The sequence below is a fragment of the Ornithorhynchus anatinus genome, chromosome 3, assembly GCF_004115215.2.
Source record: "Ornithorhynchus anatinus isolate Pmale09 chromosome 3, mOrnAna1.pri.v4, whole genome shotgun sequence".
Classification (NCBI taxonomy): domain Eukaryota; kingdom Metazoa; phylum Chordata; class Mammalia; order Monotremata; family Ornithorhynchidae; genus Ornithorhynchus; species Ornithorhynchus anatinus.
In genome coordinates this window covers 18,489,073-18,514,485 of record NC_041730.1, presented here as the reverse complement: position 1 = coordinate 18,514,485, position 25,413 = coordinate 18,489,073, and the positions used below count along the sequence as shown (strand labels likewise).

The 25,413-nt window shown below is 50.2% G+C and overlaps 1 protein-coding gene across 3 annotated transcripts in view; it reads left to right on the top strand.

The window, feature by feature from the left end:
* The first annotated feature begins 4,398 nt into the window (after nucleotides 1–4,398).
* The window catches only part of STX3 (syntaxin 3), a 43,659-nt gene continuing 22,644 nt past the window's right edge, over nucleotides 4,399–25,413 (top strand). For all 3 annotated transcript variants that reach the window (XM_029059827.2, XM_029059826.2, XM_029059829.1), the window contains exons 1-2: nucleotides 4,399–4,495; nucleotides 19,678–19,761. In XM_029059827.2, coding sequence (XP_028915660.1) covers nucleotides 4,466–4,495; nucleotides 19,678–19,761 — 114 coding nt within the window. In that variant the 5' untranslated portion in view covers nucleotides 4,399–4,465. The remainder of the gene's footprint in view (nucleotides 4,496–19,677; nucleotides 19,762–25,413) is intronic.

Below are 25,413 nucleotides of genomic sequence, written 5' to 3'. Positions count from 1 at the left end.
GCGCTTGGGAGAGTAGAATATATCAATAAGCAGACACGTTTCCAGCCTATAAAGAACTTACAGTCTAGAGGGGGAGATAGACGTTAATAGAAATAGACGAATTACAGATTTTGACAAAAGTGGTGTGGGGCTGGAGGAAGTGCAAAAATGATCAGGGCGAGGTACTAGGCTAGGTCATTTCCATTTCCTGGCTCCACCAGAACTCTTATAAGGCCACCCATATTTGCTGTCCCTTTGAGGCATCCGGGCAGGTAGATGGACAGACTTCAGATAGACACAATAATTCCCACAGACAGTTACTCTCCTTTCCTTCAAAGCCTTACTGAAGACACAGCTCTTCCAAGAGGCCTTCCCACACTAAGCCCCCCTTTCCTCTTCTCCCCCACCCTTCTGTGTCACCCCCACTTGCTCTCTTGGTTCTTCGGTCCCTCCCAGCCCCACAACACTTACGTACATACCTGTAATTTATTTATTTGCATTGATGTCTGCCTCCCCGCCCCTAGACTGTAAACTCACTGTGGGTAGGGAATCCGTTTATTGTTATATTGTGCTCTCCCAAGAGCTCAGTACAGTCCTCTGTACCTAGTAAGCATTCAATAAATGCAATTGAATGAATTAAATGCCCCAGAAAGGGGAGAGGCCAGCCATTCATTCACACAGCAGCGGCAACCCTGGCTAGACCCAATACCGCCCTCTCTTAATAATATTACTTGAGGCGTGTGTTGAGAGTGCACTGTGTGGTGAGCACTGTGCTAAGCATTAGGGTAGATTGAAGACAGTCAGGTTGGACACGGTCTCTCTTGAGAGGTGAGACTCTCGGCTAATCCTAGTTCCGAGGCAGAGGTTCAGCGGTAACTAAACACTGAGTGTCGAACGCTGAAGCAGATGGCAAATAATGGTGTTAGACACAGTCCCTGCCCCACATGGGGCTCACAGTCTAAGGGGGAGGGAGAACAGGTATCGAATTGCCATTATATAGATGAGGAAACTGAGGCCCAGTGCTGCTAAATCACTTGCCCAAGGTCCCACGGGGGCAAGTGGCAGAGTGAGGATTAGAACCCAGATCTCCTGGCTGCCAGGTCCGGGTTCTTTTGGTCGGACCTTCCTTGGTTCTGCTGGGTGTCTCTGCTCCCTGGGGGATTCCCCCCGCCTTCTCCTACCCAGCACCCTCTCACCTTTGTCCAGGCCAAAGGTCTGATTCTCCAAGGGAGGTCCCTGCCGGGGGGCCCTGGGCTGGGGGCTTCTGAGTTGGGCGATGTCTGGAGTCTGTTGGGCCAGATGGTTGCTGGGGGCTGCTGGACCGGATGGCGGGCTGGGGGCCGCTGGGGACCGAAGCAGTGCGGCCTGGTGGAAAAAAGCCTGGGCCTCGGCCCGGGAGTCAGAGGACGTGGGTTCTAATCCCAGCTCTGCCACATGTCGGCTGTGTGAGACCTTAGGCGAGTCACTTCGCTTGTCTGTACCGCAGTTACCTCATCTGTAAAATGGGGATTAAGATTGTGACCCCCTTGTGGGACCGAGATTGTGTCTGACCTGATCTATCTCAAGACTTAGAACAGTACTTGGCACATAGTTAGCGCTTAACAAATACCCTCCCCACTCCAGTTCATACTTCACTCAGCTGCTCAGATGAGAAACGTTGAGGACATGTCGCCCCCCCACCAACTCAAAAATCTCTAATAGTTGCCTATCCACCTCTGTATCAAACAAAAACTCCTCACTCTTGGCTTCAGAGCTCTCCATCACCTCACCCCCTCCTACCTCACCTCGCTTCTCTCCTTCTACAACTCAGCCGACACACTTCGCTCATCTGGTGCTAACCTTCTCAATGGGCCTTGATCGCGCCTGTCTCGCCAACTACCCCTTGCCCACATCCTGTCTCTGGCCTGGAATGCTCCCCCTCCTCAAATCCGCCAGACAATCACTCTCCCCCCGCTTCAAAAGCCTTACTGAAGGCCCATCTCCTCCAAGAGGCCTTCTCAGACTAAGCCCCACTTTTCCTCATTTCCCACTCTCTTCTTCATCGCCCTGACTCACTCCCTTTGCTCTTTCCCCCCTCCCCACACCACAGAACTTATGTATATATCTGTAATTTTATTTATATTGATGTCTGTCGTCCCCCGTCTACACCCTGAGCTTGTTGTGGGCAGGGATCGTCACTCTTTATCGTTGTATCGTACTTTCCCGAGTGTTTAGTACAGAAGCTGCGGGGACCCTCGGGTCAACCCCTTACCGCAGGGGCTCTCCCAGCCAGGGATCCTGGGCCCTGTTTTCTGGGGCAGAAGGGTTCCTAGGCCCTGGAACTGCCTGGCGGGAGGGCAAATTCAGGGAGCAGGGGCTTGGGAGTCAGAAGGTCATGGGTTCTAATCCTCATCCCACACTTTTCTGCTGTGTAACCTTGGACAAGTCATCTCACTTCTCTGGGCCTCAGTTCCCTCAACTGTAAAATGGGGATCGAGACTGGAGCCCCATGTGGGACAGGGACTGTGTTCGACCCGTTTGGCTGAACCTACCCCAGCGCTTAGTACAGTGCTTGGCACAAAGCAAGCCCTTAAAAAATAACATAATAATTATTATTATTATGAAACAGCACGGCTCAATGGAAAGAGCACGGACTCGGGAGTCACAGGTCATGGGTTCTGATCCCGGCTCCGCCACTTTTCAGCTGTGTGACTTTGGGCAAGTCACTTCACTTCTCTGTGCCTCAGTTCCCTCATCTGTAAAATGGAGCTTAAGACTGAGCCCCACTTGGGACAAACTGATTACACGTATCCCCCTCCAGCGTTTAGAACAGTGCTCGGCACAAAGTAAGTGGTTAACAAATACCATCATCATCATCATCAGTACAGAGCTCTGCACGCAGTAAGTGCTTAATAAATATGATTGAATAAACGAATATTATTATTATAATAGATAGCAACGCGGCGTAAGGGATAGAGCACGGGCCAGGGAGTCAGAAAGTCACGAGTTCTAATCCCCGTTCTGCCACCTGTGTGCCGTGTGACCTAGGGTGAGTCTCTTCATTTCTCTGGGCCTCAGTTCCCCCATCTGTAAAACGGGGATGGAGACTGTAAGCCCCACGTGGGGTAGGGACCGTGTCCGACCCGATTTGCTCGCATCCACTCTAGTGCTTAGTACGGTGCCCGGCACAAAGTAAGTGTTTAACAAATGATGATGATAATAATAATGATGGTGGTGGTATTTGTTAAGCGCGTAACTGTGTGCCGGGAACCGTACTAAGCGCCGGGGTGGATACGAGCAAATCGGGACGGACACGGTCCCCGTCCCACGCGGGGCTCACGGTCTCAGTCCCCATTTTCCAGAGGAGGTCACTGAGGCCCAGAGGAAGTGAAGTTTAGACGGCGAGCCCGTCACTGGGCCGAGACGGTCTCTGTCTGTTGCCGAACTGTCCGTTCCAAGCGCTTCGTCCAGTGCTCTGCACCTAGTGAGCGCTCAATTAATACGATTGAATGAATGAATGAATTGACTGGCCCCAGGTCAGCCAGCAGACAAGGGGCAGAGCTGGGAGGACAACCCGTGACCTTCTGACCCCAGGCCAGGGCTCTAGCCACTAGGGCCATGCCGCTTCTCGGATGATGATGATGCCTTCCCAGACCGAGGGCAGAGGCTTTGGAGTCAGAGATCATGGGTTCAAATCCAGGCTCTGCAGCTTGTCGGCTGGGTGACTGTGGGCAAATCACTTAACTTCTCTGTGACTCAGTTACCTCATCTGTAAAAGGGCGATTAAGAATGTGAGCCCCACGTGGGACAACCTGATTCCCTGTGCTCTGCACATAGTAAGCGCTTACAAATACCAACATAATTATTATTATTGTTATTTTCCCTCTGCTCCCTCTACCCCTCCGCCCTTCACCTCTCCTCAGCTAAGCCCTCTTTTCCCCTCTTTTCCCTCTGCTCCTCCCCTTCTCCCCCTCCCCTCAGCACTGTACTCGGTCCGCTCAACCGTATATATTTTCATCACCCTATTTATTTTGTTAATGAGATGTACATCGCCTCGATTCTATTTATCTGCTGTTGTTTTAATGAGACGTTCATCCCCTCGATTCTATTTATTGCTATTGTTCTTGTCCGTCCGCCTCCCCCGATTAGACCGTAAACCCGTCAAAGGGCAGGGACCGTCTCTATCTGTCGCCGACTTGTTCATTCCAAGCGCTTAGTCCAGTGCTCTGCACCTAGTAAGCGCTCAGTAAATACTATTGAATGGATGAATGAATGATGATGGGAGGCTGGGGGGGTGTGTGTGGGGGGGGGAGGGGGGTGTCCCCACGCTGTCCCTTTAAGGGGACATGTGTGGGCAGGTGAGTGGGCGGCCCCGGGGCAGCCCCTCCCCGGCTGGGCCGGGCCGGGCCGGGCCCGCGGGATTAGGCCTCCGCCCCGCTGCGGGACCGGCTGCGGCGCCCCCGGCATTCGGCCCGGACCCCCCGGGCCCCCCCCCCCCCGAGTCAGGATGAAGGACCGGCTGGAGCAGCTGAAAGCTGTGAGTCCCGGCCCCCCCGCCCCCCTCCCGGGCCTGGGGCGGGGGTCGACCTCCGCCCGCTCCGGCCCGCTGCCCCTCTGCCTCCCGCACCCTGTCTTCCTTGTTCCTCTGGCCCTGTGTGTTCCTCTGGCCCTTTGGCTCTCTGACTCTGTGTTCCTTGGCCCTCTGGCTCTCAAGCCCCGTGTCTCCCCGGCCCTCTGTCGTCCTGGCCCACTGTCTCTCTCACCCTGGGTTCCTTGGCCCTCTGGCCCTCTGGCTCTCTGGCCCTCAAGCCCTGTGTCTCCCTGGCCCTGTGTCTTCCTGGCCCACTGTCTCCCTGGCCCTGTGTCTCTCAGTCTCCCTGGCTCTGTGTCTCTCTGTCTCCCTGGCTCTGTGTCTCTCTGTCTCCCCGGCTCTGTGTCTCTCTATCTCCCCGGTTCTGTGTCTCTCTGTCTCCCCGGCCCTGTGTCCCTCTGTCTCCCTGGCTCTGTGTCTCTCTGTCTCCCTGACTCTGTGTCTCTCTGTCTCCCTGACTCTGTGTCTCTCTGTCTCCCCGGCTCTGTGTCTCTCTATCTCCCCGGCTCTGTGTCTCTCTATCTCCCCGGCTCTGTGTCTCTCTATCTCCCCGGCTCTGTGTCTCTCTGTCTCCCTGGCTCTGTGTCTCTCTGTCTCCGTGTCTCTCTGTCTCCCTGGCTCTGTGTCTCTCTGTCTCCCTGGCCCTCTGTCTCTCTGTCTCCCTGGCCCTCTGTCTCCCTGGCCCTGTGTCCCCCTGTCTTCCTGGCCCTGTGTCCCTCTGTCTCCCTGGCGCTGTGTCCCTGTGTCTCCCTGGCGCTGTGTCTCTCTGTCTCCCTGGCCCTCTGTTTCTCTGTCTCCCTGGCCCTCTGTCTCCCTGGCCCTCTGTCTCTCTGTCTCCCTGGCCCTCTGTCTCTCTGTCTCCCTGGCCCTCTGTCTCCCTGGCCCTCTGTCTCCCTGGCCCTCTGTCTCTCTGTCTCCCTGGCCCTCTGTCTCTCTGTCTCCCTGGCCCTCTGTCTCTCTGTCTCTCTGGCCCTCTGTCTCTCTGTCTCCCTGGCCCTCTGTCTCTCTGTCTCCCTGGCCCTCTGTCTCTCCCTGGCCCTCTGTCTCTCCCTGGCCCTCTGTCTCTCCCTGGCCCTCTGTCTCTCCCTGGCCCTCTGTCTCTCCCTGGCCCTCTGTCTCTCCCTGGCCCTCTGCTTCTCTGTCTCCCTGGCCCTCTGTCTCTCCCTGGCCCTCTGCCTCTCTGTCTCCCTGGCCCTCTGTCTCTCCCTGGCCCTCTGCCTCTCTGTCTCCCTGGCCCTCTGCCTCTCTGTCTCCCTGGCCCTCTGCCTCCCTGGTCCTCTGGCCCTGTGTCCCTCTTTCTCTCTGTGTCTCTGTCGCCGCGTGCCTCTGTCCCTCTGTCCGTGTGTCCCTCCGTCCCCTCTGCGAGGCCGCCTCGAGGTCCCGGGGCCCCGGGGCTCCGGGCTGGGGCTCTGGGGTCCCTGGGGGCTGAGGGACGAGAGGGGCCGCTCGGTCCGTCTGTCCGCTGTCCGTCCGAGGAGAAGGATCCTCGAATTCCCCCGCCGTCGCTTCCCGCCTCCTCCCGCTATTGAGCGCTTACTGAGTGCACAGCCCTACACTAAACGCTTGGAAAGTAGGATTCAGCAGTAAAATGAGACAATCCTCGGCCACACCGGGTTGACACCTACCCCCTCCTGCTTAGACCTTGAGCCCCTTGTGTGACAGGGACTCTGTTCAACCTGACAATTTTGTCTCTACCCCAGCGCCTAGAACAGTGCCTGGCACATAGTTACCACTTTAAAAATACCATCAAACAAAGAAAATAAACAGGCTGGTGGTGACTGGTGCCCCCCTCTCCTCCCCTTATTCCCCTCCTCCACTGATTGCCCCCAGAGTTCGGCCACTGAATCAAAATGTGAGCCAGGTCCAGTGCTAGCCAGCTGCCCTGGTCTATTCAGCCGTGCAATATTATTTAGTACTGTATTTTTCTTCTCCCCCTTTTTCTGATGTATTTCCCTCCCTGACCCCAAATCTTGGATAAGACCCTCGCTGCTTTACTGTCTGGTTCCAGATGGAGCGATGCTAACCAAAATGTTTTAGGGGTTTAGTGAGTGATAGGAGATAGGTGATCTTAAGACTGCAGATTCTTGTCTGGGGAGGGGAACTTCTTCTTATAGCTAATACTTTATGTGCCTATGACCAAATTTACACACACAAAGAGAAAGCAGTTAGCTAAAGGATCCGGACTTGGTAGACTGTAAACTCCTTGAGGGCAGGAATTGGGTCTACTTACTCTTTTGTGCTCTCCCAAGCGCTAATTGTGGTGTCCTGAGCACAGTAAGGACTCTCTAAATTCCATCAATTGAGTACAAGCTCTCAAATTATAACACCAAGGAGATGGGAGGAAACTTAAATAGTGGTTTGATCCAGGCCCTCCCCCACCCCCTTTCCTCAATTAATCAGTAGTATGTGCAGAGCATTCATTCAATCCTATTTAATGAGCCCTTGCTGTGTGCAGAGCACAGTACTGAACGCTTGCGGAAGTACACTAAGAGGGTTGGTAGACACATCTCCTGACCACAAGGAGCTTACAGTCTAGAGGGGATTAAACAAGAGCATTTCAAAAGACCTCCAGGAAAAGAGTTGCCCAATTGCCCTGGTTCTTGGTAATTCAGGACTACACAATAAAGAGTGTTGGGCTGAGGAAAGAGACCGTATTCTTGTATTCTACGTATTCTCTCTGACTCAGTCGTTTAGCCTGTGGCACATCAACCCCGGTCTCCTCCATCTATGAAATGTCGGGATGAGCCCTTGTGGCCTTTCCTTCTTTTGGGGAGTGATGAGAAAATAAAAGTGCTTCTAGATTTGAAGAGGTTTGAGCGCTTCAGAAGATTCAATGCTATTATTTATTAGGAGGCTACTGGTGCTATTGATGCCTGATTACTTGTTTTGATGTCTGTCACCCCCCTTCTACACTGTGAGCTCGTTGTGGGCCGGGGATTGTCTCTCTTTGCTGCTGAATTGTACTTTCCAAGCACTTAGTACAGTGCTCTGCACGCAGTAAGCGCTCAATAAATACGATCAAATGAATGCAACGTTAGGGCAAATCTTACCAGTTTGGCTTGAAGTGGAGCTGTTGATCATGTAAAGATTAGGCCAGGATTGTTCTTTTACCAAAGGGGGCAATCACTCCTGCCAGGGCAAATTATGAAAGGGGAAGTAGGTGGGTTTGTGAGGGATGGGGTGAAACATTCTCATGGCGGGGAAAAGTGGTCAGAGTCTTAGCCCCTAGCCTCTGTTCAACCTGATTAACTCGTATCTACCCCAGTGCTTAGAATGGTACTTGGCACAAAATAAACACTTAACAAGTACCATTATTATTATTTTAAAAATAAAGATCACAGCAATGAAAACCTGGATTTCCTTGCTTTTCCCATCTCTCAACTAAATATTTCCCTTATCTGCAATTTATTTCCCTGTCTGTCTGTCTCCCTCTTTAGACTCTTAAGTTCCTTCTGGGCAGGGATCATGTCTACCAACTCTATTGTATTCTCTCCCAAGCCCTTAGTACAGTGTTCTGCACTCAGTAAATACCATTGATTGCAATATTGAGGGAGGTGAGAGGAATTAGGCAATTCTTAGAATTCCTGTTCTTCCTGATTCTGATTCTTTGCTCTAGTTTTGGCAAGGGAGCTTGCCAAATTTATTTCTTCTGAAGCCCCTGGATTTCCTGGCTCTTCCCAGGAGGTAGGGACCTTACCAAGGCACAGCTGTAAGGTCAAGGGTTAAATTCTCCCCAACCCTCCCTCTCCCCAGCAAAACAAAAATGCCGTTTAATCTTCCTGGGATCCAATCTTTTTCGAGCGGGAAGTGCTGCCTTTCAAGTAATTTGTTAACTATTTTCAGGTAAGGGGGTAGGTGTCCTTTGGGTGGGGGAGAGGGGTCTTCTCTTCCTATCTTTTTACCACCCCCCAGAGACTCCAGAGGAGAGCTGATTTGTCTGAGGTGGGGAGGGAGACAAGAGTAGCCGGGGATTGAAAGGGGATTACAAACCCATCAGGCAGAAGGAGAGGAGATAAAAGGCTTGGATGAGAGAGGGGATTAATTTTATTTTTATTTCTCCTGCTGTGGAAGCCGTAGGCCATCACAGAGGATGGGAAGAGCAAGCTGAAGAACAGAGTTGATCTGCACAGACTGGCCTCAGCGCACTTAGATTTACCCCGTTCCCTCTTCCTCTTTCTTTCCAAAGCCCCAAGGGGACTCCCAGCCTCAACCGGAGACATGGAAAAAGAGTGGACATGACCTAGCAATGTTCCCATGGGCATCTCCTTTTATCCTGCCTCTCAATGAGTCTAGAATAATAATAATAATAATAATAATAATGATAAAAATAATAATAAATGGTATTTGTTAAGTGCTTACTATATGCCAGGCAGAGTACTAAACACTGGGGTGAATACAAGCAAATTGGGTTGAACACAGTCCCTGTCCCAAGTGGGGCTCGCAGTCTCAATCCCAATTTTACAGATGAGGCAACTGAGGCACAGAGAAGTGAATTGACTTGCCCAAGATCACACAGCAGACAAGTGACGGAGCTGGGATTAGAACCGATTAGATTAGAAAACATTAGATTAGAAGAGGGGTGCAGAGAAATGCAGTCCAGAGCACCTTAAAGTATAAGAAGGCAGGTATCATGTAATCTGAAGTAATCGATACACTTAGCGAGTACCAAGCACTATAATAACACTTAGGGTAGTTAAGCCTTTTCCATGTGCTAAGTACTATACAAAGTGCTGGATACAAGCTAATCATCAGATCGGGCACAGTTCTTGTCCCATATGGAGCTCACAGTCTAAGTATGAGGGAGAACAGGTATTGAATCCCCAGTTTACAGATGAGGAAACTGATGCCCAGAGAAGTAAAATGACTTGCCCAAGGTCACTCAGCAGGCAAGTAGCACAGCTAGGATTAGAATCCAGGTCTCTTGGCTCCTAATCCTGTGCCCTTTCCACTAGATCAAGCTACTTCTCACTGGACTAAGCGTTTGGGCGAATACAACAGAAGCAAGACACTGACAGGCCCTTGTGCCTTGTGGGCCCTTAATAAATGTGAAATAAGAAGAATCTCATTATTCTCCTGGGTTGGGTGGAGGCTTGGATAAAACCTACCACTCCTACCCCTCAACACCTTTCCACCAAGAGGAAGGATTGCAGGAGCTCCGTGTCGGCTCATGGTTTTGCCAGCTCTGTCCAAGACCTCACGGTTTGGTAGCGTAGCTCCTCCTTCTATCCTCCCCCCACCTGTCTGTGGGTATTGTCCGTTCACGGGGTCCGGCTGTTCTCGTGGCGATGATCAGCTGCACGTCCCTGGATACAGAATGAAATTTAACCTTCACCTAAAGAGATTAGTTTGGTGCTTAAGGCCAGTTTATGCGATCTCTGAATTAACTGTCCCTCCCGGGAGTTAGCCGTGTCAAGGGCATGGCTGATGTCAGGACTCTTTGCCGCAGCTTGCCGGGCTCTGATTTCTGACTGAGGGCCACCTTGTTTTGCTGAGTTAGGTTGGTAGAACAGTGCTCGGCACATAGTAGGCGCTTAACAAATACCATAATTATGATTATTATCTTTGGCATTGTTTTTAGCCACTGGGTGACACCTGATTCTTTGTAGCCAGTTTAGCAGCAATGTGGGAAGAAAAGTGGTTTGGAAGCCACTCCATTTCAGCATATTAATAGTAAGTGCTTCATAAATACCACTGTTATTAATGCACCGGGCTAGTTACGGGGCAATCGGAACACAGTCACCACCCCACTTGGGGCTCATGATCCAAGAGGGAAGAAAAGGTCTCTCAGTCCCATTTTACAGATGAGGAAATGAAGGCCCAGAAATGTTTTAAGCGGCCAGGCCAGGGTCACCCAGCAGGGTCATTAAATGAAAAATGTCTAATAGAGATCGGTCTCCTTTCCGTTTTACAGATGTTGAAACCGAGTTGCACCAAAATAAGGTACTCAGGGTAGCTGAGCTGGGGTGGTGGATTCACTCAGCCTGGCTTCTGTTTAGTATCCAGTCATTTTGTTGGGACTTTACAAGGCGGTTCCGTTCAGCCAGTGAGTTTCCTCCTCATCAGGCAGAGAGCAGCTCTTCTGGGCGGCCCCGTTTGCCCTTCCTTGGCCTTTTAGGGACCTACAAAACTCCAGGTCTCCAGTTAAAATCTGCTCCTGGGTTGTCAAGTCCGTGGGGTATCCTGTGACCTGAATCTATGACTTAGGCTCTTTCAGTTATTTACTCTCTTCCCTTCCTCCTCTGAGGGGGAATCCTGCAGTAGAGAATTCCTCTCCAAACCCCCTCTCCCCGTAATCCACTCGGGATCATTCATTTATTCATTCATTCATATTTATTGAGCGCTTACTGCGTGCAAAATATTGTACTAAGGGCTTGGGTTTCAAATGATTTTAACCTTGCTGCTCATTGGTTTTTATTTCTAAGGAAGGCCAGAATGGATTCCAAGCTTTCTCTTCCCTTAGAAGACAGAGGGCGGGGAGAGTGCTGTATGTATGTGCGGTTCAAGTAGAGCACACAGTATATTCCAAGTCTTTAACCCCCTCCTGCAACTTGCATGTTACCATAATTGTGGTATTTAAGTGCTCACTATGTGCCAGGAACTGTACCGAGCGCTGGGGTAGATACGAACTATTCAGCTTGGACACGGACCCTGTCCCACATGGGGCTCACGGTCTAAATCATCATTTTGCTGATGAGGTAACTGAGGCCGGAGAGTGAAGTGACTTGTCCAAGGTCACACAGCAGACAAGTGGCGGATCCGGGATTAGAACCCAAGTCCTTCTGACTCCCAGGCCCATGCTCTATCCACTAGGCCACCCTCCTCCCTCAGTGGTATTTATTCGGGGAAGCAGAGTGGTTCAGTGAAAAGAGCCTGGGCTTCGGAGTCAGAGGTCATGGGTTTGACTTCCGGCTCTGCCACTTGTCAGCTGTGTGACTGTGGGCAAGTCACTTCACTTCTCTGTGCCTCAGTTGCCTCATCTGTAAAATGGGGATTAACTGTGAGCCTCACGTGGGACAACCTGATTCCCCTGTGTCTACCCCAGCGCTTAGAACAGTGCTCTGCACCTAGTAAGCGCTTAACAAATACCAACATTATTATTATTATTATTAAATGCTTACTGTGGGCAGAGCACTGTACTAAGCACTTGGGAGAGTTTGGTACCACAGAGTTGGTAGAAACATCCCCTGCCCTCAAGGAGCTTTTACAGTCTAAGGGTCTTCCCCATCATATACTTCCATCCCCATTTTGGTTTCCCCCAGTGAGGGACGTGCAAGTCAACAACACACATCAGGAGACCTGAATTCTCATCCCGATATCACTGCTGACTCTCTTAGAGACGAAGGGCCGGCCCTTTAGCTTCTCAGTTCCCCATCTGAAAATGGACATAAGCCCGTCTCTCCCCACTCCACCGGGATGTAGCGATACTAAAACAAATAGCTGTGCAAACACTTTTGGAAACAAAAGTGCTATATAAAGAGAAAGTATTATTATTCTCGATTCCTGTGCAGGTGGAATTGGGAAGTTGTGATGGATCTAAAGAGGGAAGTCCACCATCTGGCTGGGTTTTCATCAAAAGAGAAATTCATTGGTGGAGAGGAACCATTTGTCCTTTTAAATTGGGAACAGAGCGGTGTGTATATTTAGGGAGAGAATTGACACATACCCACAAGGTATTTCTTGCTCTTTTAAATCAAAGAAGGGGGACCGGAAAAACCAGCTGGCAAGGAACACGAATATGGCAGTACAGGAGGTCAAAATCCTTGTACACGGAATCTATTCGGAAAGAAGTGTGGGGTGAGTGTGGGTGCGTTTGTGTAAGTGTGTAAGCCCCTGAATTGTCAGGGTGGCTAGAAAGAGGGTGTGTGTGTGGTGGTGGGGGAGGGTGTCTACAAAAAGGATAAGAAAAAACAGATGTCTTTGTCCCTCGAGATCAAGATCTTTAGAAGAAAAGGATCTGGGAGAGCCCTATCCATCAAATAGTAAGCATTTTGAGATGTCAGTGTTAGTGTCTTTTGGTGGCTTTTTTATTCTTCTCTCCAGTGTGCTTAGCGCAGTGCTCAAGGCAGTATGGATCCTAATTAAAAATGATTGATTGATGCGTTTGAGGTTTAGGCTAGATATCTGGCTATTAAAAGTGTGCGTGTATGTGTGTGTATGTGTGTGTTTGGGGGTGGAGGGAGGGTTCCTCCTCCCAAATGATCCAACAGTTCTATAAACGCGCCTCACTTTGAGGCTGAGGACCAGATGTCATGTTGGCAACTTCTGCTGATTACAAATGGCTGAAGGACCTTTCACCCCTTATTGACCTTGTACCCTCCCTTTTCAATTCTCCTGCAGGTTTCTCCTCACCAGGAAGTGTTTGTGATAGCACTCTGTCACATGAGGTCAACCTCCCCCTCCCGTGGGAGGAGGGCTTCGGGATCATGGGGCCAAACTGGTGGAGGGAGGGGAGCGGCTTGGTTTCCCTCCCCGGCCACCCCCTGCACCTCTTCACTGAACACTCTCCCCCACCCCCACCCCTTGCTCTTGTTGCTCAGTTATTGGTTAATTATTTGTGAGGAAATGGCGATGATTTCACTGGATGGCAGTGGCCAGAAGCCGTTTTGACAGGGGTATGCCACCCCTTCCCCTCTTTTTACTTGCTCCAGGGTGGCACAGAGCCGGAGTTTCCCACCTCCTCTTGTTCTTGCAGATCGCTCAGACAGCTGGTAATCGTTGGGAGAACGAAAACCTGGAAAACGACCCCTCCCTCATGTCACTTGCGGGAGCCCGGGCCTGGAAGCCAGAGGACCTGTGTTCTGATCGTTCTAATCTAATCGCGGCTCTTTCATGTGCCTGCTTTGTGATCCTGGGCAAGTCACTTGACTTCTCTGTGCCGGTTTCTTCAACTGTAAAATAAGGGTTCAATCCCCGTTCTCCCTCCTATATAGACTGTGAGCCTTATATGGGACAAGGGACTGTGTCCGATCCATCAATCAGTCGTATTTATTGAGCGCTTACCGTATGCGGAGCACTGTGCTAAGTGATGACGATGGTGTTGGTTGAGCGCTTACTATGTGCCAGACACTGTCCTAAGCGCTGGGGTGAATACAAGCAAATTCAGGTTGGACACAGGCCCTGTTCCACGCGGGGCTCGCAGTCTCAATCCCCATTTTTACAGATGAGGTAATGGAGGCCCAGAGAAGTAAAGTGATTTGCCCAAGGTCACGCTGCAGAGCTGGGATTAGAACCCATGACCTTCCGAATGCCAGGCCCGTGCTCTATCCACTATGCCACGTTGCTTCCCAAGTAGTGCTTACTAAGTGCTTAGCCTGACCTGATTGACTTGTATCTACCCCAGTGCTTTGAATAGTGTTTGACACAAAGTAAGCGCTTAACGTATACCATACTAATAGTAATATGATAGCACCCCCCTGGCTCTTTCTGCTGGGTCCAAGAGGCACGAAGGAAGGTCTGATACAGGGCAGATTCTGACTGGTGGCAGGGGACGTGGAGATGGTTGTACTGTACTCTCCCAAATGATTAGTACGTTGCTTCGCACACGGTAAGTGCTCGATAAATATGATTGAATGAATGAATAAAGATGGAAGATATGAGCTCCGATCTAGACTCCGAGCTCCCTGGGGGAAGGGATCGTGCCTACCGTCTCTATTGTTTTGTCTTCCAAGCGCCGAGCGTGGTGCTTTGCACACAGCGTGTGCTCGATAAGTATCGTCGCCGAATACCATGGGCCTTGGACATAACCGACCGTTACGAAATTGATCTGAGATGCTGGCTGACTAGTAAAGTGTTTTGCCTAGACTTCGAGCGTCTCAGCTTGCTCTGCAACTTCCCACTCCGAATGCAGCTGGATTCGCTCTCGAGAGCTCAATCCTTTTTTGAGCCCTCCAGCGTCCTGATGATCGGCGTGAGGCAGGAAGCCCGGCAGAAGGTAGGGAGGCTGTCCGGGCAGGGAACCGGGAGACCTGGATTCGGGTGCTGTGCTTAGTACAGTGCCTTGCACGCCGGAAGCGCTCAATAAATACGACTGAATGAGTGTAGTCATTTTCACCCTCCATTTTGTCACTGGAAGGTAGGGTACTGTGACACCCAGAGAAGTTTGAAGGAAGATTCTTTTGGAAGTTGTAACCCAATCATCTCTCGTTGCAGGTTGGCAGCCGTTAAGGACCAGTGTGATAAGGCAACAGGAAGCTGGGAGGGTGAGGGGGAAGTGGTCTTCTCTGATTAGGCCAGTGGTCCCTGGCAACATTTTTGCTGTGGCTACGTTTGCAACGTTCCGATGGCCACCTGTATTGACTTCACTTCTGATGACATTGTGACAATGCCCTCTGGCTTTCCACCCTTGGACCCCAGCCAGGCCACTTTCAAGCAACGATGAGCAGAGCCAGTTCTAGACGCTCTCCCTCTTCCCTGCCCCTCGCCACTGTGGACTCCAGGCTGTTCCTTTCATGTAGGGAGAAGCGCTGTGGCCTAGTGGATAGAGCACGGGCCCGGGAATCAGAAGGTCATGGGTTCTGGTCCCGGCTCGGCCACGTGACGGGCAAGTCACTGCACTTCTCTGGGCCTCAGTGGCCTCATCTGTAAAGTGGGGATTGAGACCGTGAGCCTCACGTGGGACAGGGACTGCGTCCAACCCGATTTGCTTGTAGCCACCCCAGCACCTATTACAGTGCTTGGCACACGTAAGGGCTTAACAGATGCCATCATCATTATAATAGAGCACGGGCCCGGGAGCCAGAAGGGCCTCAGGTTCTAATGCCGGCTCTGCCAGTTGTCTGCCGTGTGACTTTGGGCAAGTCGCTTCACTTCTTTGTGCTTCACCTGTAAAGTGGAATTAAGACTCTGAGCCTCATGGAGGACATGGGTTGGGTCCAACCTTGTATTTACCTCAACTCTTAGAACAGTGCCTGGCGCATAGTAAGCCCTTAACAAATACCATTTTTTTTAAAAAAGGGAGACGTTTGGAACTTGTACAGTTCCCACTTTCGCCAGCACCAAAACTTCTCAATCAGTAGTTTTTGAGTTCTTAGGGTATGCAGGGCCTTTGGGAGGGTGAAATAAAAAAGACGCAAGCCCTCCAGGAGCTTACGATCTCTTCTAGCCAGGAGCCTGTTGGATGTGAAAACCATTTTATCTTCAGAGCTAATTTCTGGCTGGGCTGTCAGTCAGTGCCTAGCTAGCCTGAACAGGTGATCTTGGAGGAGAAACCTGGATTAGCTGCTTGTCTTGGCAATTAGGCTTTGTCACAACTTGTTTTCAGGTCCCTCGAATAAGGCCCCTGAGAGAACGAAACTCCGTATTCATCTCCCTTTTGCTTCTTGACCATGGTAGTATCTAGGGTGGCCAGTTTTGTAGCAGATAACCTGGTTTTCAGCTGGTCTGTTCCAAACCAGTTACAGCAGCAGACACCTTTATGTCAATGTGTTTATTTTTGGCAGTGAGCCTTCTCCTCAGCTCCTGCTGCCGAGCGCTGCAACCTGAAATCAGAGAGACAGCTTTGGAGGAAGTGGGTGGGTGGGTGTAGGCCCCCCTGGAAAAATGCACTAGGTTTGAGCGAACTTGGGGTTCTTCTGGAAAATGGTATATATACAGTGCTTGCGGGCTTAGAACGGTGCTTTGCACACAGTTAAGTGCTCAATAAATATGAATGAGAGGCATCATCACGCTCTGCTGCATGTCGCCATCACACACGTGACATGTATGTCTTGATTGTAAGCTTCTTATGGGCCGGGAACGTGTCTACCATATCTGTTCTATTGTACTCTCCCAGATGCTTAACAGTTTGGGACAGACCAGCTGAAAACCAGACTGTCTTTTATAAAACTGGGTAGCTGGCCATCCTAGAGACTCAGCACGCAATAACTAACTCAATAAATAGCACTGATTGCCTCAGTATTTGGTATTAAGAGCAATTTGTGGCCCCCTTAATAGTTTATTTTTTTTTAAACAATATTTAAGTGTTTACTTTGTACCAGGTACTGTATTAAGAGCTGGGGTAGCTATAGGCTAATTAGGTTGGACACAATCCCTGTGTTCCGCGAGGGACTCACAGTCTCACTCCCCATTTTACAGATGAGGTAACTGAGGCACAGAGCAGTTAAATGACTGGCCCAAGGGGTCACAACAGACCAGTGGCGGAGTCAGGATTAGAACCCAGGCCTCCTGACTCCCAGGCCCTTGCTCTATCCTCAGAAAACCTGAGCTCCTTCTGCCCTCTAAAGAGAATCGGACTCTTCTGGTGTTAGCGATGAGAGCTCTAAGCCAAGGCCTAGCCCGGGCTCAGCAGATTTTTCCGAGAACCGCACTGCCCGCAGGAGGACCTCGGCCCCGGGAAGTAGCTCCATGTGGCTCAGTGGAAAGAGCCCGGGCTTGGGAGTCAGAGGTCATGGGTTTGAATCCCGGATCTTCCACTTGTCAGCTCTGTGACTTTGGGCAAGTCACTTAAATTCTCTGTGCCTCAGTTCCCTCATCTGTAAAACGGGGATTAACCGTGAGCCTCACGTGGGACAACCTGATTACCCTGTATCTACTCCAGCGCTTAGAACAGTGCTGTGCACACAGTAAGCGCTTAACAAATACCAACATTACTATTATTATGAGGCCCTTGCTCCAAGGCCCCAGCTGTGCTTTGAAAGGAGGCCTGGCCCCTTTCTCCCATGTGAGGGGAGAAAGATAGACTACGGCCATGCAGAAGGTGATGGTGGTAACCTCCGGCTTCGAGGCCATCCCGAGACCCTTGAGTGATAGTAGAACTCCAGAACGGATTGAGCCAGCTGTGGTTTGGGAGCCATTTCCAGAAGGTTTGGAGTTGCTTTGGGCCACCGTGGACCCAGGCCTCTGAGTAATGTTAATTACGCTACTTGTTAAGCGCTTACTGTGGGCCAGGTACCGTTCTAAGCGCTGGGACAGGTACAGGTTAATCAAGTTGGACACAGTCCCCGTCTCACATGGGGCTCACACTCTTAATCCTCATTTTTTACAGATGAGGTAAGTGAGGCCCAGAGAAGTGAAGTGACTTGCCCAAGGTCACCCAGAAGACATATTCAATAGTATTTATTGAGTGCTTACTATGTGCAGAGCACTATACTAAGGGCTTGGAATAGGCAATTCAGCAACAGATAGAGATAATCCCTGCCCAGTGACGGGCTCACAGTTTAAACGTGGGAGACAGCAAAGCAAGACAGAACAAAACGGAACAAGACAATATCATCAAGATAAATAGAATCAAGGAGATATACACCTCATTAACAAAATACATAGGGAAATAAATAATATATACAAATGAGCACAGTGCTGAGGGGAGGGGAAGGGAGAAGAGCAGAGGGTGTTGCGGGGGAGGGGCGGGGGGAGCAGAGGGAAAGGGGGGCTCAGTCTGGGAAGGCCTCCTGGAGGAGGTGTGGCGATCCAGAATTCGAACTCAGGTCCTCTGACTCCCAGGCCCGTGCTCTATCCAACTAAGCCAAGCTGCTTCTCGATATAAGGATAGATACAAGTTAATCAGGTTGGACACAGTCCCGGTCCCACACGGGGCTCAGCCGAGGCCCAGAGAAGTGAAGTGATTTGCCCAAGGTCACAGAGCAGACGTGGCGGAGCCAGAATTAGAACCCAGGGCCTTCTGGCTCCCAGGCCCGTGCTCTATTCACTAGGCCACGCTGCTTCTCGGAATGAGCTCCAACGTTGCCCTCAACTCAGCCAGCTCCCTGAGGGGACATGATAAGGCTGCTGGGAGAAGGCCTGAGAGCTTTGCAGACACCCCTAGAGATAGTTCCTCGAGGGGCTTCACATTCCACTGGGACTTTTCAGATTTCAGCCGAGAGTCACCATTGATCTTGACTGAGAAACAGCGTGGCCTCGTGGGAAGAGCACAGGCCTGCGAGTCGGAGGACCTGGGTTCTAATCCCAGCTCCCCCACTTGGCTGCTGCGTTACCTCAGGCAAGTCATTTCATTCCTCAGTTTCCTCATCTGTAAAATGGAGATTAAATACTCGTTCTCCCTCCTACTTAAACTGTGAGCCCCTTAGGGGACAGGGATTATGTCCGACCTGATTGGTTTGCATCTACTCCAGCCATCGGTAGAGTGCTGGACTCATAGTAAGCGTTTAACAAATAGCACAATTATCCTTGCCCCAGAAAAGGGCGGGAGTGAAGCCTGCTCATTAGTGGAGAGTTGGCTAGTTTTAAGGTCCTAGAAACAGTATCCCTTCATAGCCTAGACATCCGAGGGCTAAGAAGCGCGTTCGATGGTCTCCCCGAAGACTGAAAATCAGCAAGCGTTAGGGGTGGACAGGAGATGAATTTGCTTGTGTCAGGAGGAGCAGAAGGCTGGGTAACCATCTGCTCTGGAATAGCAGCTGGGACGGGAAACATTGTTTAGCGGGAGGTGCATCTTTATCAGTTCCTGATGATTGGAGGAGGAGAGGACTTCCTATTCTTGTTGGACATGGTGTGTCTCCCGCGTTAGGTGTGATCAGTCCACATCTTGGGGTGATGGCTTATGATGCTCTTGTGGAGTTGGGGTGGCCAGGGACAGCTCGGCACCGAACGGGCTCGGTAAATATTACTGATAAATGTTACCTGCTCTCCCTCCCTCTCAAATTGTGGGCAGGGACTGTGTCTGTTATGTTTTTCAATTGTACTCTCCCAAGGACTTAATACAGTGCTGTGCACACAGTAAGCGCTCAATAAATCTGATTGACTGAGAGCCCCTTTTGGGTCAAGGACTGTATCTGATTATATTGTATCTCCTCCAGTGCTCAGTGCAGTGGTTGGCCCAAAGTAAGCTTGCCAAGTGGCCTAGTGGAAGGAGCCTGGGCCTGGGAGTCAGAAGGACCTGAGTTCTAATCCCGGCTCTGCCATTTGTCTGCCGCGTGACCTCGGGCCGGTCACTTCACTTCTCTGTGCCTCAGTTACGTCATCTGTAAGATGGGAATTAAGACTGCGTGCCCCATGTGGGACAGGGTCTGTGTCCAACCTGATTTGCTCGTACCCACCCTGGCGTTTAGTGCACTGTCTGGCGAATAGTAAACCCCTAACAGCTACTGTAATTTTTAGTATTCAATACCGCTATTTATATTATCAGTACCGAAGACGGTGAAGCTGATAGATCTCCCGTGCCTTTTCTCTTGCAGAGACAATTAACAGAAGATGACGATAGCGAAGATGTGGAGATCGCCATCGATAACACTGCTTTTATGGACGAGTTCTTCTCTGAGGTAGGACGCCGGATGGCGTTCCTGTCCCCTCCCTTGAATTGGACTTCTTCAACACTCCTGTGGCGCTTCCTGTTTCTATTTAGTAGTTGGCAGAAGGTTTTTGAAGATCAGAAAGTTCTCTTTGTGGCTGTTGAGAAACCAGGAAAGAGCTGAGGCCTCTAATCTGGGTCAAGAATCTGTCCACTTGTCTCCTGGGGAACTTCCAGGTCCTGTCTCTTAGGGTTGAAGCTGGCCTGGGTATCAGCAGATTTGGCTTCTGGGCAGGGAACTTGAGGGTTGGCAGGCTGAGGAAGTTGGGTGAAACTGCTCTGGAGGTTGTACTTCCCGTTTTTAAGAGAAGCAGCCTCTCCTACAGATCTGCAGGATCTGTCAGAGTCCCAGCTGCTCAGGAGGAGATCACATCAGGGGCCAGAAAAAGCAAGGCCCACCCCAGATCTCCCTCAACACCTGGGGCTCCTCTCAGTCCATGAGAGGGGAAAATTCTTCCATCCTTTGAGAAGGACAGAGATCCAGAATGTGCTGAAGAGACATTTGAGGAGCACCGAGCCAATCTATCCTCTCTTCCAACTAGTCAGACGGGTGCTATCCCTGCTTGGAGAAGAGAACTGTCAGAGCTCTCCCTTCCAAGATTAGGAATTACCTCCACTGGTGGACTGTGAGCTAATAATAATAATAATAATTATGATTCTTGTTAAGTGCTTACTACGTACCAAGCACTGTTCTAAGATCTGGGGTAGATACAAATTAATTAGATTGGAGACACTCTCTGTCCCAAATGGGGCTCACATTCTCCTAGTCCCCATTTTACATGTGATGCAACAGGCGCCCAGAAGTGAAGTGGTTTGCCCAAGGTCACAAAGCAGACGTGGCAGAAGCAGAATTAGAACCCAAGTCCTTCCGACTCCCAGGCCCATGCTCTATCCACTAAGTCATACTGCTTCTCGAGCTGCGAGGAGCTTTACATCTCTGGTCCTAGCCATAGTACCTGTCTTTTTTTTTGATGGTATTTGTAAGTGCTTACTATTCATTCTATTGTATTTATTGAGCACGTACCGTGTACAGAGCACTATACTAAGCACTTGGGAGAGTACGGCACAACAGACACGTTGCCTGCCCCTAACGAGCTTACGGTCTAGGCGGGGAAACAGACATCGATGCAAATAAATAAAATTACAGATATGTATGTAATTGTGTCAAGCACTGTTCTAAGGACTGAGGTAAATATGATATAAGCCCAGTGGACACAGTCCCAGTCCCACATGGGCCTCGCAGTCTAAGTAGAAGGGAAATGAGAGATTGAATCGCCATTGTGTAGTTGAGGGAACTGAGGCACAGAGAGGTGAAGCAACTTGCCCAAAGTCTCTCAGCAGGCACATGGTGGAGTTGGGATTACAACTCAGGTCCTCTGGCACCTAGGCCCATGTTTTATTCACTAGGTCACCCTGCTTAGTGTTTTACTGTGTGTTTTCCTGCTTGTCTTTTGTTGTTTTAGTAGTTCTTTAATTGTTTTAAGTTGGTCACCCATTTCTCTCCTCCACCCTCACAAAGGCTTAGGAAGTGAGCTAGACTTCTCTGGTTTCCTTGGACAGGAGGCCATTCTTTATTATGTTTACTCTTTATTATGTTGGCTTTCTTGGCCAAAACCTTTTTTTTTTAAGGTACTAAAAGCTTGCTATGTGCCTGATACTGTATTAAGCACTGGTTTTGACAGGAGATAGGTAGGACACAATCCCTGTCCCACATGGGGCTTTCGGTCTAAGGGGAGTGAGAATAGGTATTTAATCCCCCTTTTACAGATGAGGAAACGGAGGCACAGAGAAAGTAAATAACTTGCCCAAGGTCACACAACAGGCAAGGGGCTGAGCTGGGATTAGAACCCAGGTCCCCTAACTCTCAGGCCCCTGCTCTTCTCATTTGGCCCAGATGTGGAGTGAAGGATTACACTGTCAAAATCTCCATAATGGCGTTGGAGAAGGTACATTCCAGAGCACACATTTTAAGTCTAAATTATAGTAAATTCCTCCCGCTATCTCTGTAGGCAGGTCCCCTCCGTGACTCTTCTAGGCCACTCCCGGGAAGATTCCTTAGACTCATGGGCCACTGCCAGAAACATTCCCAAGATAACACTTACTCTCTGGACTCAATCCACCAGATTACCCAATGATTTTGCGGAAGGACTGAGTGTTTACCCCAGGTCAGACCGGCAAGGGATTTCACCTGCTCCTGCTCTGCAGGAACAAATCAGGAGGACCTGGAAGTAGAATAGGCTAATGGAAAGAGCACGGGGCTGGGAGCAGAGGACCTGGGTTCCAATTCCGGTTCCGCCACTCGTCTGCTTTGTGACCTTTGGCAAGTCGCTTCACTTCTCTGGGCCTCAGTTGCCACATCTGTAAAGGGGAGATGAAGACACTGAGTCCCGTGTGGGACATGGACTGTGTCCAACCTGATTAGCTTGGATCTGCTCCAGTGCTTAGTACAGTGCCTGGGACATAGCAAGCACTTAACAAATACCATATCAAAAAAGGAGACTGAAGAACTCGACAGATCACTTGGTGTGATGACCTGTACTAGAATAAGAAATAAAGAAATGAACACATTCCCTGCATATTGGGCTTGTAGGCACAAAGACTTGGATCTCTTTGGACCGAGTGTGCTTCTGGTGGAACCCCAGTGTTCTCCATTTTGCAGAGTCCAGTGATGATCTGAGTGCTGCTTTCCAGAATGCTCTAGTCCCATCCTCGTGTCTTACCTTTAAGTGGCTCTTTCCACCCTTCCTTGGGAGCCCTTTCCACCTTGATTTTTGGCAGTATTTATCCTGAATGGGTAGATACTCATTTACTCTCAGCCTCAGAGCTCAGGAGGTTTGGGTGTCGTGGAAAGAAAGCTGGCTTGGAAATAGGGAGGAGATACCGCACGTTGTCATCCTGAGCAGTCACCTGACCTCTCAAGGGGTCTGTTCCCGAGCCCAGTAAATCAATTGCCCTACCCGGGCTGTTCTCTAGTTGCTAGATCGAATCTTTGGCCGAGTTATGACTAAGAATGACCACGAATGAAAGTGTTACTTATATGAAGCCGTCGTATACTGTTTTTGATTCAGTTTGGCTCATCCTGGGCAGCTGGGCTTAATTTAGTATTTTTGTGGCACTTCATTCTTCCCTAAAGAAGAAATATAATGTCTGAACTTGGTCTCAGGGTGTTTGATCAATCAATCAATAGCATCTATGGAGTGCTTTGATGTAATCCAATGTCATCAGAGCAATCTTGTGTCTGGATATGGGACCCAATAATGGTAGTAATTATTAAGGGCTTACTTTATCCCAACTTCAAAGCACTTATGTAGATATCTTTGAACTGTGTATTATAAATGATCTATGTTAATGTCTGTCTCCTTCTCTAGACTGTAAGTTTGTTGTGGGCAGGGAAATTGTCTGCCAATTTTGCTATTTTGTACTCTCCCAAGCACTTAGTCCAGTGTTCTGCACATAGTAAGTGCTCAATAAATGCCATACGTCAAGCACTGGGATAGATCCAAGATAATTAGATTGGACTCAGTCCCTGTCCCACATGGGGCTCACAGTCTGAGAGAGGGAGAACAGTATTTTATCTCCATTTTCCTGATGAGGAGATGGAAGCCCAGAGAGGTTAAGTGACTTGCTCAACGTCATACAAACAGGCAAGTGGCAGAGCTGGCACTGGAACCTGTGTTTGGAACCTGCCCTGAACTTCTTCCACCAGACCACGCTACCTCTTCGGTATATCGGCGTTGTTGATAATAATAGTGTTGCCTGGAAGTCAAAACCCATTCCTCTCACAGCAGGATTTTACATGTTGCTATTTGTGGTCTATTCACTCGGCAGTCCTTAGTTGTAGTGTATCTTTGAAGAGGAAGTCTCCCAGACACTGGGTAAAAGGGGAGAAGACTGGGTAGACACCAGGCCAAATTAGTCAGCCCAACTTGAGGTACAAATTCGAGATCACCCCCGCTCGCTTCCTTGCATTTGGGTAAAGTACATAAGAGTGGATTTCTTTCCCCTTGCCAGAAAATCACTGACGGTGTTTCATCTCTAATTCCCCTCCTGTTGGAAGTTTTCCACAGACTTCTGTTGCTTAGGTCCCTAAGGCCATTTCTTTCCTCCTGTTTTATCAAGCTAGTGTACTAACAAAATAAACGGGGCCGAGATCTAAAGCTTTAAGCTGGGAACACGGTGCTATTTTTGTAAAAAATTAAGTCCTCGGAGAACCGTAATGAGATTTCCCATTGCTTTTTAGTGACCTTCCCAACCCGACTGCATTATTGCTCTGGCTCTTTCCCAGGCCTCCTGTTCTCCCCTGGTTTGGGCTTGGAGCCAGAGGTTGACAGCCGCTTGCCTGGGTGGCCTTTTTTTTCCCCTCTGAAAAAACAACCCAATTCTTCGGGACTCTGGGACCGCGTTAGTACGTATGGGATCTCCTCCTTTCCCAAGGAAAGCAGGTTAAACTATGTATTGCGGCAACAAGCCAAGCCTCTACTGAGCAGACGTATCTGAGCACCTACTGTGTGCATAGCACTGTACCGAGCACTTGGGAGAGTTCAGTTTTCTAGAGTTGGTGAACACAGTCCCTGCCCACAAGGAGTTTACAAAGTAAAGGGGGGAATTGAGGCCGTTGCTCTTGCCTGGCAGGAATTCCTCTTTACACTCGGTATCAAGGCCGCCCACAATGTCTAGCCCACTTCTCTCCACAGAGGAGGCGCTCGCTAAATACCGTTGGCAACGAAAACGTAGGCCAGAAGCACTTTCGGACTGAATCATCTGGGTCACTTCATTGTGCCCAGGATTTCTGCATGAATGACCTCACTTCTGGCTTGTGTTGTGCCCGTAACGACCCGTCCGTGGAACGGAGGAGAGAAATATGACCAGGAGCGCAGTCTGGGATGGCGAGTAGGCTACGATGTGTTTGTAGGGGACCGTGACCCTAGTGGGGGAGAGGGCGGTGACAAACAGGTGGTCCTGAGTGGGGAGGGAGAGGGGTGATTGCCAGCTGGAGCGGGGGCTGGGATTGAGCACTGCACGCCTCCCTGACCCAGGGCGACGTGGGCGGATCCGCTGCTGCCATTTCTGAGAAACCTGGAGCAGGGGCCCACTGCTTTCTGTGTGCCGAACACCGTGCAAAACGCTGAGGTAGATATACTACGATCGGATCGGACACCATCTCGGTCCGCCTTGGTGTGCTCAGTCTAAGGAGGAGGAAAACAGATTTTGAATCCCCATTTTAAAGATGAGACAACCGAGAACCAGAGAAATGAAGTGACTTGCCCGAGGTCCCACAGCGGACAAGCGGTGGGGCCGGGATTAATAATAATAACGTTGGCATTTGTTAAGCGCTTACTATGTGCCGAGCACCGTTCTAAACGCTGGGGTAGACACAGGGGAATCAGGTTGCCCCACGTGGGGCTCACAGTCTTCATCCCCATTTTACAGATGAGGGAACTGAGGCACCGAGAAGTGAAGTGACTTGCCCAAAGTCACACAGCTGACAAGTGGCCGAGCCGGGATTCGAACCCATGACCTCTGACTCCAAAGCCCGTGCTCTTTCCACTGAGCCGCGCTGCTGATCTCTTGACTTCCAGGCCGTACGGCTTCCCTAGGCCACACTTCAACCCACCTTCGCAGT